Here is a 15,802-nt window from a genome sequence, read left to right as displayed (position 1 = left end):
CGGGATCGTCATCAGAGGAAGAAGGCCGGGATCGTCGGAGGAGTTGGAAGGCCGGGATCGTCGTCGGAGGAGGAAGGCCGGGATCGTCGGAGGAGGAGGAAGGCCGGGATCGTCATCAGAGGAAGAAGGCCGGGATCGTCGTCGGAAGGCCGGGATCGTCGGAGAAGGAGGTAGGCCGGGATCGTCGTTGTCGGAGGAAGGCCGGGATCGTCGGAGGAAGGCCGGGATCGTCATCAGAGGAGGAAGGCCGAGATTGTCATCAGAGGAGGAAGGCCGGGATCGTCAGAGGAGGAGGAAGGCCGGGATCGTCAGAGGAGGAGAATGGTCAGGATCGTCATTAGAGGAGGAAGGCCGGGATCGTCGGAGGAGGAGGAAGGCCGGGATCATCGGAGGAAGGCTGGGATCATCATCAGAGGAGGAAGGCCGGGATCGTCGGAGGAGGAGGAAGGCCGGGATCATCGTCGGAGGAGAATGGTCAGGATCGTCATTAGAGGAGGAAGGCCGGGATCGTCGGAGGAGGAGGAAGGCCGGGATCGTCGGAGGAAGGCCGGGATTGTCATCAGAGGAGGAAGGCCGTGATCGTCAGGGGAGGAGGAAGGCCGGGATCGTCGGGGGAAGGCCGGGATCGTCATCAGAGGAGGAAGGCCGGGATCGTCGTCGTCGGAGGAAGGCCAGGATTGTCGTCGGAGGAGAATGGTCAGGATCGTCATTAGAGGAGGAAGGCCGGGATCGTCGGAGGAGGAGGAAGGCCGGGATTGTAGGAAGGGGTCGGGATCATCGGGCGGGGGGAGGGGGTTGGAAGGCTGAGATCGAGGGGACGGGCGGTTGGAGATCGGTCCTATGTGGAGTATGGAGGCCAGGGTGGACCTAATGGCTGGGGTGGGGTCGGGGGGGATCAGAGGTCTCAAGAGGCATATCGGAAGGGTTGGTAGGGTATCTGAACATGGGGGTTTGGCGAGGCAAGGATGCTGGATCCGGCAGGTAAGTGGAAAGGCATTTACCTCCTGGATCCAGCAGTCCTTGCCTTCCTTTAGCTGGCAGGTTCCCCATGGCCTGAGAAACCCGCCCTCCCGCCCAGAATTAAATTTAAACTGGTGCTGCAAAAAGAGGCTCGCAGCCTCATTATAATATTTAACTGGTCAACCCGCCCCCCCCATCCCGCCTCCGTTAAAACCAGAAGTGGGCAAGTTGGGGTCAGTATTCACATTTTTAACACTTTAACCTCCCACCCGACCCCAACCCACCCGTTTTTTGGGGTTAAAATTTCCCCCACTATTTCTTTTCCTGTGGTGTGTGGTCATTGTGTTTCCTCCCCTCGTTCTGTTCCTTTTTAAATGATATTCATCTATAATATTCTCCATTTCTCAGGAAGGGGTTATACCTGAAAGATCAACTTTTGTTTTCTCCACAGATGTTTTATTTATTTATTCATGGGATGTGGGCATCGCTAGCAAGGCCAGCATTAATTGTCCATTCCTAATTGCCCTTGAGAAGGTGGTGATGTGCTGCTTTCATGAACCGCTGCAGTCCATGTGGTGAAGGTACTCCCACAGTGCTGTTAGGGATGGAGTTCCAGGATTTTGACCCAGGAACGATGAAGGATCGGTGATATACTTCCAAGTTAGGATGGTACGTGACTTCGAGGGGAACTGGGAGGTGGTGGTGTTCCCATGCACCTACTGCCCTTGTCCTTCTAGGTGGAAGAGGTCAAATCAACTTTCAACTTTTTTTTTATTGTCATTGTTAGTGCACAAGTGCAGTACAACGAAATGTAGGCTTGCGGCTCCCGAGAGTGTACAATTTGGATTAGGACACTTAAACATTTCAACATACATTTGTACATATATATTAGCATAAATATGACCATAATAAAGTGCATCGGCAGATGTGCAGGCTTTAGTGTTTATTTGTGGAGTTCAGTAGGATGACAGCCCTGGGAAAGAAGCTGTTCCTAAATCTGGTCGTACGGGTGCGAATGCATCTGTAGCGTCTTCCAGATGGTAGGAGGGTGAACAGACTGTGGCTGGGGTGGGTAGGGTCTTTGATGATGGACCGTGCCCTCCGTAGGCAGCGTTTCTGATATATATGTTCTATGGTCGGTAGCCGGGTGCTGGTAATGCGTTGGGCAGTTTTGACTACCCGCTGCAGGGCTTTCCGGTCATGGGAGCTACAGCTGCCGTACCATACCGTGATACAGTTTGTCAGGATGCTCTCTATAGTGCAGCGGTAGAAGTTAGAGAGGATCGGGGGTGACAGATTACATCCCTTCAGCCTCCTCAAGAAATATAGGCGCTGCTGGGCCTTCTTCACCAGAGAGGAGGTGTTGAGGGACCAGGAGAGGTCTTCCGTGATGTGGACTCCGAGGAACTTAAAGCTGGCCACCCTTTCCACCTCCGCCCCATTGATGTGGATGGGGGTGTGACTTCCGCCTTTGGAGGTGCTGCCGAAGAAGCCTTGGTGAGTTGCTGCAGTACATCTTGTAGATGGTACACACTACAGCCACGGTGGTGGAGGGAGTAAATGTTTAAGGTGGTGGATGGGGTGCCAATCAAGTGGGCTGCTTTGTCCTGGGTGGTGTCGAGCTTCTTGAGTGTTGTTGGAGCTGCACTCATCCAGGCAGGTGGAGAGTATTCCATCACACGCCTGACTTGTGCCTTGTAGATGGTGGAAAGGTTTTGGGGAGTCAGGAGGTGAGACACTCGCTGCAGAATACCCAGCCTCTGACCTACTCTTGTTGCAACAGTATTTATGTGGCTGGTCCAGTTAGTTTCTGGTCAATGGTGACACCCAGGATGTTGATGGTGGGGGATTCTGCAATGGTAATGCGGTTGTATGTCATGGGGTGGTGGTTAGACTCTTGTTGGAGATAGTCATTGCCTGGCACTTGTGTGGCGCAAATGTTACTTGCCACTTATCAGCTCAAGCCTGAATGTTGTCCAGGTCTTGCTGCATGCGGGCATGGATGGCTTCATTATCTGAGGAGCTGCGAATGGAACTGAACACTGTGCAATCATCAGCGAACATCCTCACTTCTGACCTTATGTTGGAGGGAAGGTCATTGAGGAAGGAGCTGAAGATGGTTGGGCCTAGGACACTGCCCTGAGGAACTCCTGCAGTAATGTCCTGGGGCCGTGATGATTGGCCTCCAACAACCATCTCCCTTTGTTCTAGGAATGACTCCAGCCAGTGGAGAGTTTCCCCCGATTCCCGTTGACTTCAGTTTTACTCAGGCTCCTTGATGCCACACTCGGTCAAATGCCGCCTTAATGTCAAGGGAAGTCACTCTCACCTCCGGAATTCAGCTCTTTTATCCATGTTTAAACCAAGGCTGTAATGAGGTCTGGAACTGAGTGGTCCTGGCAGAACCCAAATTGATCATGGATGAGCAGGTTATTGGTGAGCAAGTGCTGTGTAATAACACTGTCGTCAACACCTTCCATCACTTTGCTGATGATTGAGAGTAGACTGATGGGCGGTAATTGGCTGGATTGGATTTGTCCTGTTTTTTGTGGACAGGACATACCTGGGCAATTTTCCACTTTTTTGGGTAGATGCCAGTGTTGTAGCTGTACTGGAACAGCTTGGCTAGAGGCATGGCTATTTCTGGAGCATAAGTCTGCAGAATGACAGCTGGGATGTTGTCAGGGCCCATAGCCTTTGCTGTATCCAGTACGCTCAGCCATTTCTTGATATCACGTGGATTGAATCGAATTGGCTGAAGACTGGCTTCTGTGATGGTGGGAACCTCAGGAGGAAGCCAAGATGGATCATCTGCTCGGCTGAAGATGGTTGCGAACGCTTCAGCCTTGTCTTTTGCACTCACGTGCTGGGCTCCACCATCATTGAGGATGGGGATGTTCATGGAGCCTCCTCCTCCCGTTAGTTGTTTATTTGTCCACCACCATTTATGACTGGATGTAACAGGACTGCAGAGCTTTGATCGGATCCGTTGGTTGTGGGATCACTTAGCTCTATCGATAGCATGCTGTGTCCGCTGTTTAGCATGTATGGAATCCTGTGTTGCAGCTTCACTAGGTTGGCACTTGTCTGTAGCCCTGTAAGTTCCTCATCCTCAAGTATCTGTCCAACTTCCTTTTAAAATTATTGATGGAATCCGCTTCCATCATCTTTTCAGGTAGAGCATTCCTGATCCCGGGAACTCTCCAAGTGAAAACATTTCTCATCTCCCCTCTGTTTATGCTGAAACAAAAAGAGCTGAATGTCTCCAAAATCAAGAAATTGAAGCACTCACAAGAATTCAGCAGGATAAGAAGACTTTCTAAATCCATATTCTCTTAATTCTGATATGTATCCCTTTAATGGTTGATGATGCACTTCCCCCCCGCCACCCCGGCATTACTGCTCTGCAACTAGGCTTAGAGAAAATGCAGGAAATACTCAGATCAGCCTGACCAGCATTTCCTGTTTCTATTTCAGATTTCCAACATCCACGGTATTTTGCTTTTGTGCAACTAGGATTAGTTGTTTTCAATTTAAAATGCCTAAATTGCCCTAGATTTTTTCCAGTATTCTTTTATTTCAGTTGTTACATGAACATAGATGGAAAAATTTGCATTTTCCTGCTGAGAACTTGGTGGGGAGTGAATTCAGTGCGGCAGAATGATCAGTCAAGACTTTCATACATATAAGCCCAATTTTGCAAAGCTTTGTGCAATTAGCAGAACCTGGCAGGGGAAAACGTGGGTTATCAAATCAGGCGAGCAAGGCCCTGTTTTCACCACTCCATTTCATGAAGAAACATGGCAGGTGACAGTGGTGGGCAGCAGCAGCCTCATTGTAATATTTTAATTTTATTAATTGCATCCCATACCAAATTTCACAATCCTCAGGCAAGCTCCTCGGCCATGTTTTTTTATACTAGCTATTTCCTCAGTTTCATCATCACTGGTTACTCCTGTAGGTGGATCTCGCCTCCCTACAATCCAGCGTGTACATTTCCCCCCTCCTAGTATCTAGGTAAATGATATGGAGACCCAGGGTTGTAACAAGAATATGTTTACTCTTTACACCAGCTGAATTCTCCCTTTACTGGACGTGAACTGAATGAACACTCTACTGAGACAAGGCATGGGCTTCAGAGCAATAACTGATTTATTTACATAAAATACATAAATTAACAGTATAGAGTATATCACAGAGAGAATATCTATTTCCCTACACTCTAATAAAGATGCAACTTGCTTTCTCTCTAAACACAAGCTCCAAGATAGACTACTGTCTCTACCTTAATCCTTCAAAGTTGTCTCTGGCTTTTTCTGCTAGCTGCCGAAATGGACAGCTGAGAAAAATGAATGCTCTCTGAACTGTCCCACATAAAGTCTGTTAGATGGGAACTCTGCCCACTGAGTTTTAATCACAGAGGGCTCCAGCCAATTCAATGGCTTCCCTCTTTCCATCCCTTTCTTCAAGAGATCCGGACATGGCTGTCAATCAAATTTACTACCCTGAAATGAGAGCCTACCCTTTGATGTGTGGCTAGGAGGCTTCCGAGTGTCTGCCTGGCTATGCTCCCCACTATGCTCATGGAATAGACTAACATCCTGGACCATCAAGTGCCACAAAGAGTCATCAGTCATAATAGCATGTGATGTTTGAGATTGTAAATAACAACCTTCTCTCTGCATAAGTAATTAACACTTCAAATTATTATGTGAGACTAAACAAACTTGCACCTTGAGGAAAATCTAATGGTTAGCTAGACTGGTTTCAGGCTGCTGGCTTTACTGTTAAAAAAAGATGCCGTGTGCAGCCTTGGGAGTTAACCTCTGTGGTAAACCACTGTTAACCTGTACATGCCTGTGTGGTAAACCACTGTTAACCCTGTACAAGTCCAGGCATGTCTCAGCCCCTGGCTCCACCCCTAAGCCCGGGTATTAAGGTGACTCACCACCCTTCCCCCGGGAGCTCTTAGGATGGATTCACTAGCAGAGGCATGCTCTAGTTCTTAGTCAATAAAAGCCTACTTCATATAAGTCCATCTCGTAGCTTTTGGTATTGTTGATAGCGCATCAATTTTATTGACTAATTTTCAACATGGAGCAAATCTTGAAGCCGGAACGTTTAGACCTGGATCCTCAAGCAGCAGATGCAGCCAATAACTTTGAACACTGGCTGAGCTGTTTCGAAGCCTTCCTGGAGGCCTCCAGCACTACTGTCACTACAGATGACGCGAAACGGCTTGTCTTGAACTCACGGGTGAGCCACCGAGTCTACTCGATCATCCGAGACGCCACTACTTACGCGGCCGCCATCGCGACGCTAAAGGAACAATACGTGAGGCCTGTTAACGAGGTCTACGCCAGACACCTCCTGGCTACCCGAAAACAGCGCCCCGGGGAATCGGGCGCTGAATATTTACTGGCACTGAGAGTCCTCGGCCGGGACTGTAATTGCAAAGCGGTGACGGCCAAGGAATGCACGGAAGACCTGATCCGAGACGCCTACGTAGCTGGCATCAGGTCCAACTATACTCGGCAGAGGCTGCTGGAACAGAAGGGGCTCGACCTGCAGAAGACGGTGGCCCTCGCTAACTCGCTAGACGTGGCCCTCCAGAACATGGACGCCTACCCCCCTGACCGGATGGCCACGTGGATGCCACGGGAGCAGCCATCTTGGGACCCGGTAAGGCCACAAGCCGCCAGCAGCCCAACTACAGCTGCAATGACCAGAGGCCAGAAATGCTACTTCTGCGGCCAGGCAAAGCACCCCAGACAGCAATGCCCAGCAAAGGACGCGACCTGCTCCAAATGCGGCAAGAAAGGCCACTACGTGAGAGTGTGCAAGGCAAAATCGACCCCCAATTCCAGCAGCGCCATGTGTGAACCGTACAGGCCGCCATTTTGGAACCCACCAACCACGTGTGAGCCGTGCGGGCCGCCATTTTGGACACCACCAGCCGAGGGGGAGCCGCCATCTTGGACACCATCTCGGGACCAGGCCCTCGGCGCGGGCGAATACTACAGCGACCCACCGATCTCGACGATGGCCTCCATCACCCTGGACCAATCTAGGCCCCATCAACTAGCCAGGTCCATGATGAACGTAAAGGTAAATGGCCATGCCACAAATTGCCTTTTCGACTGCGGAAGCACGGAGAGCTTCATCCACCCCGACATGGTGCGACACTACTCCCTATCGGTTATGCGCACACGCCACCAGGTCTTTATGGCCTCAAAGTCCCATACGGCGGACGTCGGCGGCTACTGTGTAGCGACTCTGACAGTGAACGGCGTGGAGTACAGAGAATTTAAATTCCTCGTCCTGCCACAGCTCTGCGCTCCCGTACTGCTAGGATTAGATTCCAGTGCCATCTGGAGAGCGTCACGATGGCATATGGCGGGCCCCTGCCCCCACTTAGTCTGCAGCCAGCAGAATTTAAACACGGCACCGCGCAAAGTATGCAGCCTGTCCACCCTGAAGGTCAAACCCCCCCCGTTGTTCGCTAATCTCGCCAAAGACTGCAAGCCAATTGCTACTAAAAGCAGGCGGTACAGTGCCGGGGATAGGAGCTTTATTAAATCAGAAGTACAAAGACTCCTGAGGGAAGGGATTATCGAGGGCAGCACCAGCCCAGCGCCTGGTTATTGATTACAGCCAGACGATCAATCGATACACGCAATTAGATGCATACCCACTTCCCCGCATATCTGACATGGTCAACCAGATAGCACAATACCGGGTATTCTCGACGATTGATCTGAAGTCGGCATACCACCAGCTCCCCATCAGGCCTGAGGACCGCCAGTACACGGCCTTCGAGGCTGACGGTCGCCTCTACCACTTCCTCCGAGTCCCCTTCGGCGTCACCAACGGGGTCTCGGTCTTCCAAAGGGAGATGGACCGGATGGTTGACCAGAACGCGCTGCAGGCCACCTTCCCCTATCTAGACAACGTCACCATCTGCAGCCATGACCGGCAGGACCACGACGCCAACCTAGAAAAATTCCTCCGTACGGCCCAACGGCTGAATCTGACATACAACAGAGAAAAATGTATGTTCCGCACCGCGCGCCTCGCTATTCTTGGCTGCGTGGTGGAAAACGGAGTCATCGGCCCCGACCCCGACCGAATGCGCCCCCTCCTGGAACTACCCCCCCCCACTGCCTAAAAGCCCTGAAGAGATGCCTAGGGTTCTTCTCTTACTACGCCCAGTGGGTGCCCAACTATGCGGACAAAGCCCAGCCCCTCATCAAGTCAACCTCCTTCCCCCTGACGGCAGAGGCCCGTGCGGCCTTCACCCTCATAAAAGAGGACATTGCGAAGGCCACAATGCACGCAGTGGATGAGTCCATCCCTTTCCAAGTGGAGAGCGATGCATCCGACTTCGCCCTAGCCGCAACCCTTAACCAGGCGGGGAGACCCGTGGCCTTCTTTTCACGGACCCTCCAGGGCCCCGAAATTCGACACTCCTCAGTCGAGAAGGAGGCCCAGGCGATAGTGGAGGCTGTACGGCACTGGAGGCATTACCTGGCCGGTAAACGTTTCACCCTGCTCACTGACCAACGGTCAGTAGCATTTATGTTTAACAACAGACAAAGGGGGAAAATCAAAAATGATAAGATATTGCGGTGGAGGATCGAGTTATCCACCTACAACTACGATATCTTATACCGGCCCGGGAAACTTAATGAGCCCCCAGACGCCCTATCCCGTGGGACATGTGCCAATGCACAAGTCGATAGGCTACGGACCCTCCACAATGATCTCTGCCACCCAGGGGTCACCAGGTTCTTCCACTTTATTAAAGCTCGCAACCTGCCTTACTCCATCGAGGAGGTCAGGACCATGACCAGGAACTGCCAGGTCTGCGCCGAATGCAAACCGCATTTTTATAGGCCAGACAGGGCACACCTGATTAAAGCCACCCGCCCCTTCGAACGTCTCAGCGTCGATTTCAAGGGCCCCCTTCCCTCCTCTGACCGCAACACGTACTTCCCCAATATTATTGACGCGTACTCCCGTTTCCCCTTCGCCATCCCCTGCCCGGACATGACCAGCGCCACAGTCATCAGGTGCCTCCACGACCTGTTCGCCATATTTGGCTTCCCCAATTACATCCACAGCGACAGGGGCTCGTCGTTCATGAGCGACGAGCTGCGCCAGTACCTGCTCGAGAAGGGCATAGCCACGAGCAGGACTACCAGCTACAACCCCCGGGGTAACGGACAGGTAGAGAGGGAGAACGCAACGGTGTGGAAGACCGCCATGCTCGCCCTAAAATCCAAGGGCCTCCCAATCTCCCGCTGGCAAGATGTCCTCCCCGATGCGTTCCACTCCATACGATCACTGCTCTGTACTGCCACAAATGCCACCCCTCACGAGAAGATGTTCGTCTTCCCCAGGAAATCCACCTCGGGGACATCACTACCGCCATGGCTGACGTCTCCGGGACCCGTCCTGCTCAGGAAACACGTGAGGAGCCATAAGACGGACCCCCTGGTCGAAAAGGTTCACCTCCTCCACGCCAACCCACAGTACGCCTACGTGGCGTATCCTGACGGGCGGGAGGACACAGTCTCAATTCGAGACCTCGCACCCTCAGGTACCACCCGAAACACCATCGATCACCATCCACTACCTCCACCCACCACCACTACCCACGACGCACCACCGGGGTGTCTACCACGAACTGACGACATGCCGGTGCCATCCCTACCCCGAGAGGACGACACGCCAGTGCTCCATCCCACGCGAGAAGCGGCCGCGGGCAAAGAACCGCCGCAACCGGCACCACGAAGATCATTACGGCAGACAAGACCCCCGGAGAGACTTTCGTATACGAACTTTTGAAACACTTCACCCCGCCGGACTCTTTTTTAAACGAGGGGTGAATGTGGTAAACCACTGTTAACCTGTACATGCCTGTGTGGTAAACTACTGTTAACCCTGTACAAGTCCAGGCATGTCTCAGCCCCTGGCTCCACCCCTAAGCCCGGGTATAAAGCATTACAGTACAGGTAACTCCCGCCTAGAATTGGAGCAAGATATGAGGGAGGTGGTGCGAGGAAAATTATCAGGAGAGGACAGAGAAGTGGTGCAGCATCAGGATGTAAAACCTGCTGCTGCTTAAAGGAGCATTGGCAGTGCTAGAAGAGGACTGGAAAATAAACATTGGAAGATGGCAGCAAGAACAGAGGGGAAACAAACAGCAGCCAGTATGTCCGAGTCGACTGGCATGTGCTTCAGTGATACGCAGCACAGGAGGGATGGCTTGTTTGCCATCCTTTGTGGCACCAGCCGGGAAGGGCTTTCAAGTATGTAGCGCTGCCTGGAGTGAGTGGCACATCCTGGAACATCTCCATCCATCCCTACCAAGAAGGAAGTCTCCGGACCTGTAGGTGCCTCCAACATCCATCCTGGCACTCACTTCATCCAATATAAAATGGGCAATGTGATTAGTCCCCTGGTCTGGCCTGCTGAAGTTGGATTTGTGAAGCTGAGGTTCTTTAGTTTTTTCCAAAAAGCAAAATGTTTAGTTGCACTTTGCTCCCTTGATTAGTTTCTGTTGCTGCGGAAGGAGGTAGCTTTGCATTCAAATATTTTTTTATTCACAGGCCGATCCTAATGGACAGGCCTCATTTACAGAGATTTTCCTGGAGTCCCACCCGAACCTGGCCACAGCTGAGGACCCGTGGGCCGTCAGTTGAAGGGGTGGGGGGAGGAGGGGGGTGGTTGCTCTGGAGGCGATAGGGGGGAGCCCAGGACAAGAGAGGCCCAAACTACCTTGTGAGGCCCAGAGAAGCACTCCTGCTTCTTCTGGGCTGCAAAGAAACCTAAAAAAATATTTAAACCTTACCTGTCTCAGACTCTTCTGGCCCACGTACCCCTCCCCATTCGTCCCCCCCTGCCCCCCCCCCCCCCGACAGGTCTGGCTTGATGAGGAAGCCATCACTGCTCCCCCTGCTCAGGCCACCAACTAAAATTGCAGTCGGGTCCCGATGATGTCATTGGGCCCTGATCTGCATATTTAAAGATGACACTACTGGCTTAGGGTGGGTGCCCTGCTCACCTGCTGAAAATAGCAGGTTTGTACCGGAACATGGTGGGAAGGCAATGGGATCAGATGGGGTAAGTGATTGCCACCCCCCCTCCTCCCTGCCCGGTTTCTGCCAGGCAGGGGCGGGGTTGGGGAGTTAAAATCGGGGACACGATGGGCCGAAGGGCCTCTTTCTGTGCTGTATAACTCTATGACAGACTGTCCGGGTCTGGTAACTTTTGTACTTGTAGTCTCATTAACTTTAATATAGTTTCCTTTTAAGTATTTATCCCCAGTAGTTGGTCTTACGTATGCTTCTCATTTTTACTATCTTCGGTAAAAACTGAGGCAAAACTTATTCAGAATCTTCGCCATTCTCTGCTTCAAGTACAAGATTGTCTTCCCTCATCTCTAAATGGTCCCACTCCTTTAGTTATCCTTTTAATTCTTATGTGCTTATGAAGGTCGTTGCTATTTCCTTTTATGTTGACTTCCCACATTCTTTCATACTCCCTCTTGCATTCTTAATCTGCCATTTTACATTGTATGTTTCTCACAGTTTTTCCCCCTTATCTATTTTTAAACCTTAGTTTTGCTCCAACCTCTGTATTTATTAATGAAAACTCGGTCTTAGATAAACCGCTTTAAATCTAGTCAGAATATATTTAATCTGTGTCTTATACATCATATTTAAATATCTCCCACTGATGGTCTGCTGCTTTAACTACCAAATTAATCTGGGCTAGATCCCCCTTCGTCCCACTGAAATTAGCTAATTTCCAGTCCAACACCTTTACCTTTGACTCCTCTTTTTCTTTATCTATTTTGAATTCTCATTAGATTATTTCCTAAATGTTCTCTTACACTCAGATTCCTTTACTGCCCTGCTTCATTACCCCATATATCAGATCTGGCACTGCATCCTTCCTTGTTAGACATGCAACATACTAATTAAGGAAACAAATTTGGTCCATTCTAAGAATCCCTCTACCTTTGGGGTAGAGAATTCAAAAGATTCACAACCCTCTGAGTGAATTCCTCCCTAATATCTGTCTGAGGCTGAACCAGACTGTGCACAACCTTGGTGTCATATTTGACCCTGAAATGAGCTTCCGACCACATATCTGCGTCATCACTAAGACCACCTACTTCCACCACCCATTGCCCAGCTCCGCTCCTGCCTCAGCTCGTCTGCTGCAAACCCTCATCCAGTAAGCTGTGAGGAGAACACAGAGGGCTGGGCTTTCATTGAGGAGTCGGGTAGGAGGCGGGACTACAACTTTCTAGCCAACCCACGCGATTTAGACTTGATTGACCTTGTTGAGCCCGCCCAGCGGGCTCAGCAGGCCAATTAAGGACCACCCGGCAACAGGTGACGTCACAGATTGAAATTTCATCTGTCAAGACCTTTGACAGATTAAATATCAGCGTTTCACAGCTGTTTGAAGCTGTCAAACACTGACAATCTGTACTCCAGGTTAATTCCTTCCTCTCAGGATGATTTAGAGATCTCCCCGGAACAGAAAGCAGAGGCTGCAGATTTTGACAGATCGCGGTCATTCTGCTTTCTATGCTGGTGAGATGAGGGACTCCCGAGACCTGAAGGAACGAATGCTGTAAAGGTAAGTAAAGGTTAGTAGAACTTCTTTAAACACTTTACACAGACCAAACACACTTACCTCTGCACTCATGCACCCGTCACTCACCTGAACACCGGACATCTCGAACCCTCCAAGCCCTTCATCCCGATGGCCCGCCTCGCTAACTTGGCGTGGTTTGGAGCCGTCGGGAATCCCACATTTCAACAATGAAAATAGGGATTAGGCTAAAAACTGCCTGTTAACTACCTGTTAACAGGCAGTTAATTGGCAATAATCCCCTTCCCGCCTCGGGGAGGCGGGTCCCAGTGCGGGGCAGGTACCCGCCTCCTTTGAAACTGGCATGGAGGGGGGTTGGGGCGGGACCCCCGATTTCGGGATTTTAAACCCCCACACGCCTCCAATCCCGACTCCACGGCCCAATGAAAATCCTGCCCAGAGTCTGCAAAGGGATATAGGCAGTAAGTATAATGTAGGGAAATGTGAGGTTATTCACTTTGGTAGGAAGAATAGAAAATCAGAATATTTTTAAATAGTGAAAAACTTTTAAATGTTGGTGTTGAGAGAGATTTGGGTGTCCTCGTGCAAGAAACACAGAAAACTAGCATGCAGGTACAGCAAGCAATAAGGAAGGCAAATGGCATGTTGGCCTTTATTGCAAGGGGGTTGGAGTATAAGAGTAAGGAAGTCTTGCTACAATTCTACAGGGTCTTGGTGAGACCACACCTGGAGTACTGTGCATAGTTTTGGTCTCCTTATCTAAGGAAGGATATACATGCCTTGGAGGCGGTGCAACAAAGGTTCACTAGATTGATTCCTGGGATGAGAGATTGTGTAGAATGAGCCTATACTCTCTGGAGTTTAGAAGAATGAGAGATGATCTCGTTGAAACATACAAGATTCTGAAGGGGATTGACAGGGTAGATGCTGAGAGGTTGTTTCCCCTGGCTGGAGTGTCTAGAACTAGGGGGCACAGTCTCAGGATAAGGGGTAGGCCATTTAAGACCGAGATGAGGAGGAATTTCTTCACTCAGAGGGTTGTGAATCTTTGGAATTCTCTGCCCCAGAGGGCTGTGGATGCTGAGTCTTTGAGTATATTCAAGGCTGAGATAGATAAGATTTTTGGACTCTAGGGGAATCAAGGGATATGGAGATCGGGCGGGAAAGTGGAGTTGAGGTCAATGATCAGCCATGATCTTATTGAATAGTGGAGCAGGCTCGAGATGCCCTATGGCTTACTCCTGCTCCTATTTCATATGTTTTTATGCCTTTGTTACCTCTAGACTTGACTATTCCAACGTATGCCTAGCCGGCCTTCCAAGTTCTACCCTCCGTAAACTTGAGCTCATTCCAAAACTCTGCTGCCCGTGTCCTAACTCGCACCAAGTCCTGTTCACCCATCTCTCCTATGCTAGCTGACCTACATTGGCTCCTGGTAAAGCAGCGCCTCGATTTTAAAATTCACATCCTTGTTTTCAAATCACTCCATGGCCTTGCCCTTCCCTATCTCCGCAATCTCCTCCAGTCCTACAAACTCCCGAGATATCTGCGCTCCACCAATTTGGCCTCTTGAGCATCTCCAAGTTTAATCGCTCCACCATTGGCGATTGTGCCTTCAGCTGCCTAGGGCCCAAGCTCTGGAATTCCCTCCCTAAAGCTCTCCGCCTCTCTATTCTCCTTTAAGATGCTCCTTAAAACCTACCTTGATGACCAAGCATCTGCCCTAATATCTCCTTATGTGGCTCGGTGTCAAATTTTGTTTGATAACACTCCTCTGAAGCACCTTGGGACGTTTTACTACATTAAAGGCGCTATATAAATGCAAGTTGTTGTTGTTGAAGCTGTCGGATTGTCGTCTTACCTATATGTGATTCCAGGCCCACATTCTCAGGCCTAGCAAGCCATTCAGTCAAGGCAACTAGGGATGGGCAATAAATGCTTGTCTTCCCATTCATGCCCACATCTTGAGAATGAATTTTTAAAAACCTAGGCCTAGAAATTGGATAAGGCCTGAAAACGTGCAGCGTCAAGCGCCAGTGCTATTTGCCTGCGCCAGATCAGAGTGGTCCAGGCAGCACGCAAAATTCGGGGGCCAATATCAGGTGCAGTCTAATGGACAGCAATGTTTGGCCTAGACTCTCTGCACTACTTAAAGGGGAGGTGCTTTGTTGCAGCAGCATCTCATTGTCAGTCAGACTGAAGACATGGCTCAGCAGCCTAGAGAGAGAGCACAAAGGTTTTCGGACGCTGCACTGGAGGTCTTGGTAGTGGCTATTCAAAGTAGGCGGACTGTACTGTTCCCGCAGGGTGGTGGGAAGCCATCCAAGGCTACTAGTAGAAGGCTCTGGCAGGAGGTAGCTAACACCGCCACAGCCACCAGTGTGGTTCCAAGGACATGGATCCAATGTTGAAAGAAGTTTAATGACCTCACACGGGTGATCAGGGTGTGAAGGGTGCTGTAAATTTCAGAAGAATATTACTATATGGTTTTTGTCATTTAATCACTCCTACCTTCCACCCTATCATAGAGACCTTCCCTTTTGTTCTTTCCTCCCCTTCCCCCTTTCCCTGCCTCTGCAATTGCTTAAAATCCGTTACATCTCTAACTTTTTCCAGTTCTGATGAAAGGTCATCGACCTGAAACATTAACTCTGTTTCTCTCGCCACGGATGCTACCTATTCAGTATTTACAGCATTTCTCTTTTTATTTAGATTTCCAGCATCTGCAGTATTTTGCTTTTGTAGTACTTTATGGTTATTGGTAGATGACCTAAGTAAAGCTGGAAACACTTCGCCGAGTTCCTTGGGGATTATTTTGTGAAGATCTTCCTCCAGTGTTCTCTACAAATCATAAATAAATAATAGTTAGAGAAGCCATCATTAAATACATACAAGTCAAGTACAAAATAGAGCATTCCCTATATACTTCTGGAGCAATGCTTAGTAATTCCAGTTTTATGAAACTGGACGCATGAATAAGTCAATCTCTAGCTGACTTCAGACCTCAAAGATTCCCTGAATTACTTGTGTGGATCTTCCACTTGTGCAGATGGACTATGAAGGACTGAGGCTATCCGCTGCTGTGCTGGCTACCCTGGATGGATGCTGAGTCATAAGGAACGTCCCATGGCTCGACACCACTGTGTCAACTGTACTGTGTGTTGGCAGAGCACATGAGAATGAGTTTCCCTTGTTTATTAATATAGTG

General features: G+C 50.0%; 1 protein-coding gene across 4 annotated transcripts in view; it reads right to left on the bottom strand.

Annotated features, from left to right (window-relative positions):
* Positions 1–15,280: 15,280 nt before the first annotated feature.
* Positions 15,281–15,802, bottom strand: part of kif25 (kinesin family member 25) — a 277,704-nt gene continuing 277,182 nt past the window's right edge. For all 4 annotated transcript variants that reach the window (XM_085982015.1, XM_085982012.1, XM_085982013.1 and 1 more), the window contains one exon: positions 15,281–15,435. In XM_085982015.1, coding sequence (XP_085838141.1) covers positions 15,365–15,435 — 71 coding nt within the window. In that variant the 3' untranslated portion in view covers positions 15,281–15,364. The remainder of the gene's footprint in view (positions 15,436–15,802) is intronic.

This window comes from Somniosus microcephalus, chromosome 3 (assembly GCF_052327205.1).
Source record: "Somniosus microcephalus isolate GS21.2 chromosome 3, FLI_Smic_1.0, whole genome shotgun sequence".
NCBI lineage: Eukaryota > Metazoa > Chordata > Chondrichthyes > Squaliformes > Somniosidae > Somniosus > Somniosus microcephalus.
Note: the sequence above shows the minus strand (reverse complement) of the source record. Positions and strands in the feature narration are given on the sequence as shown.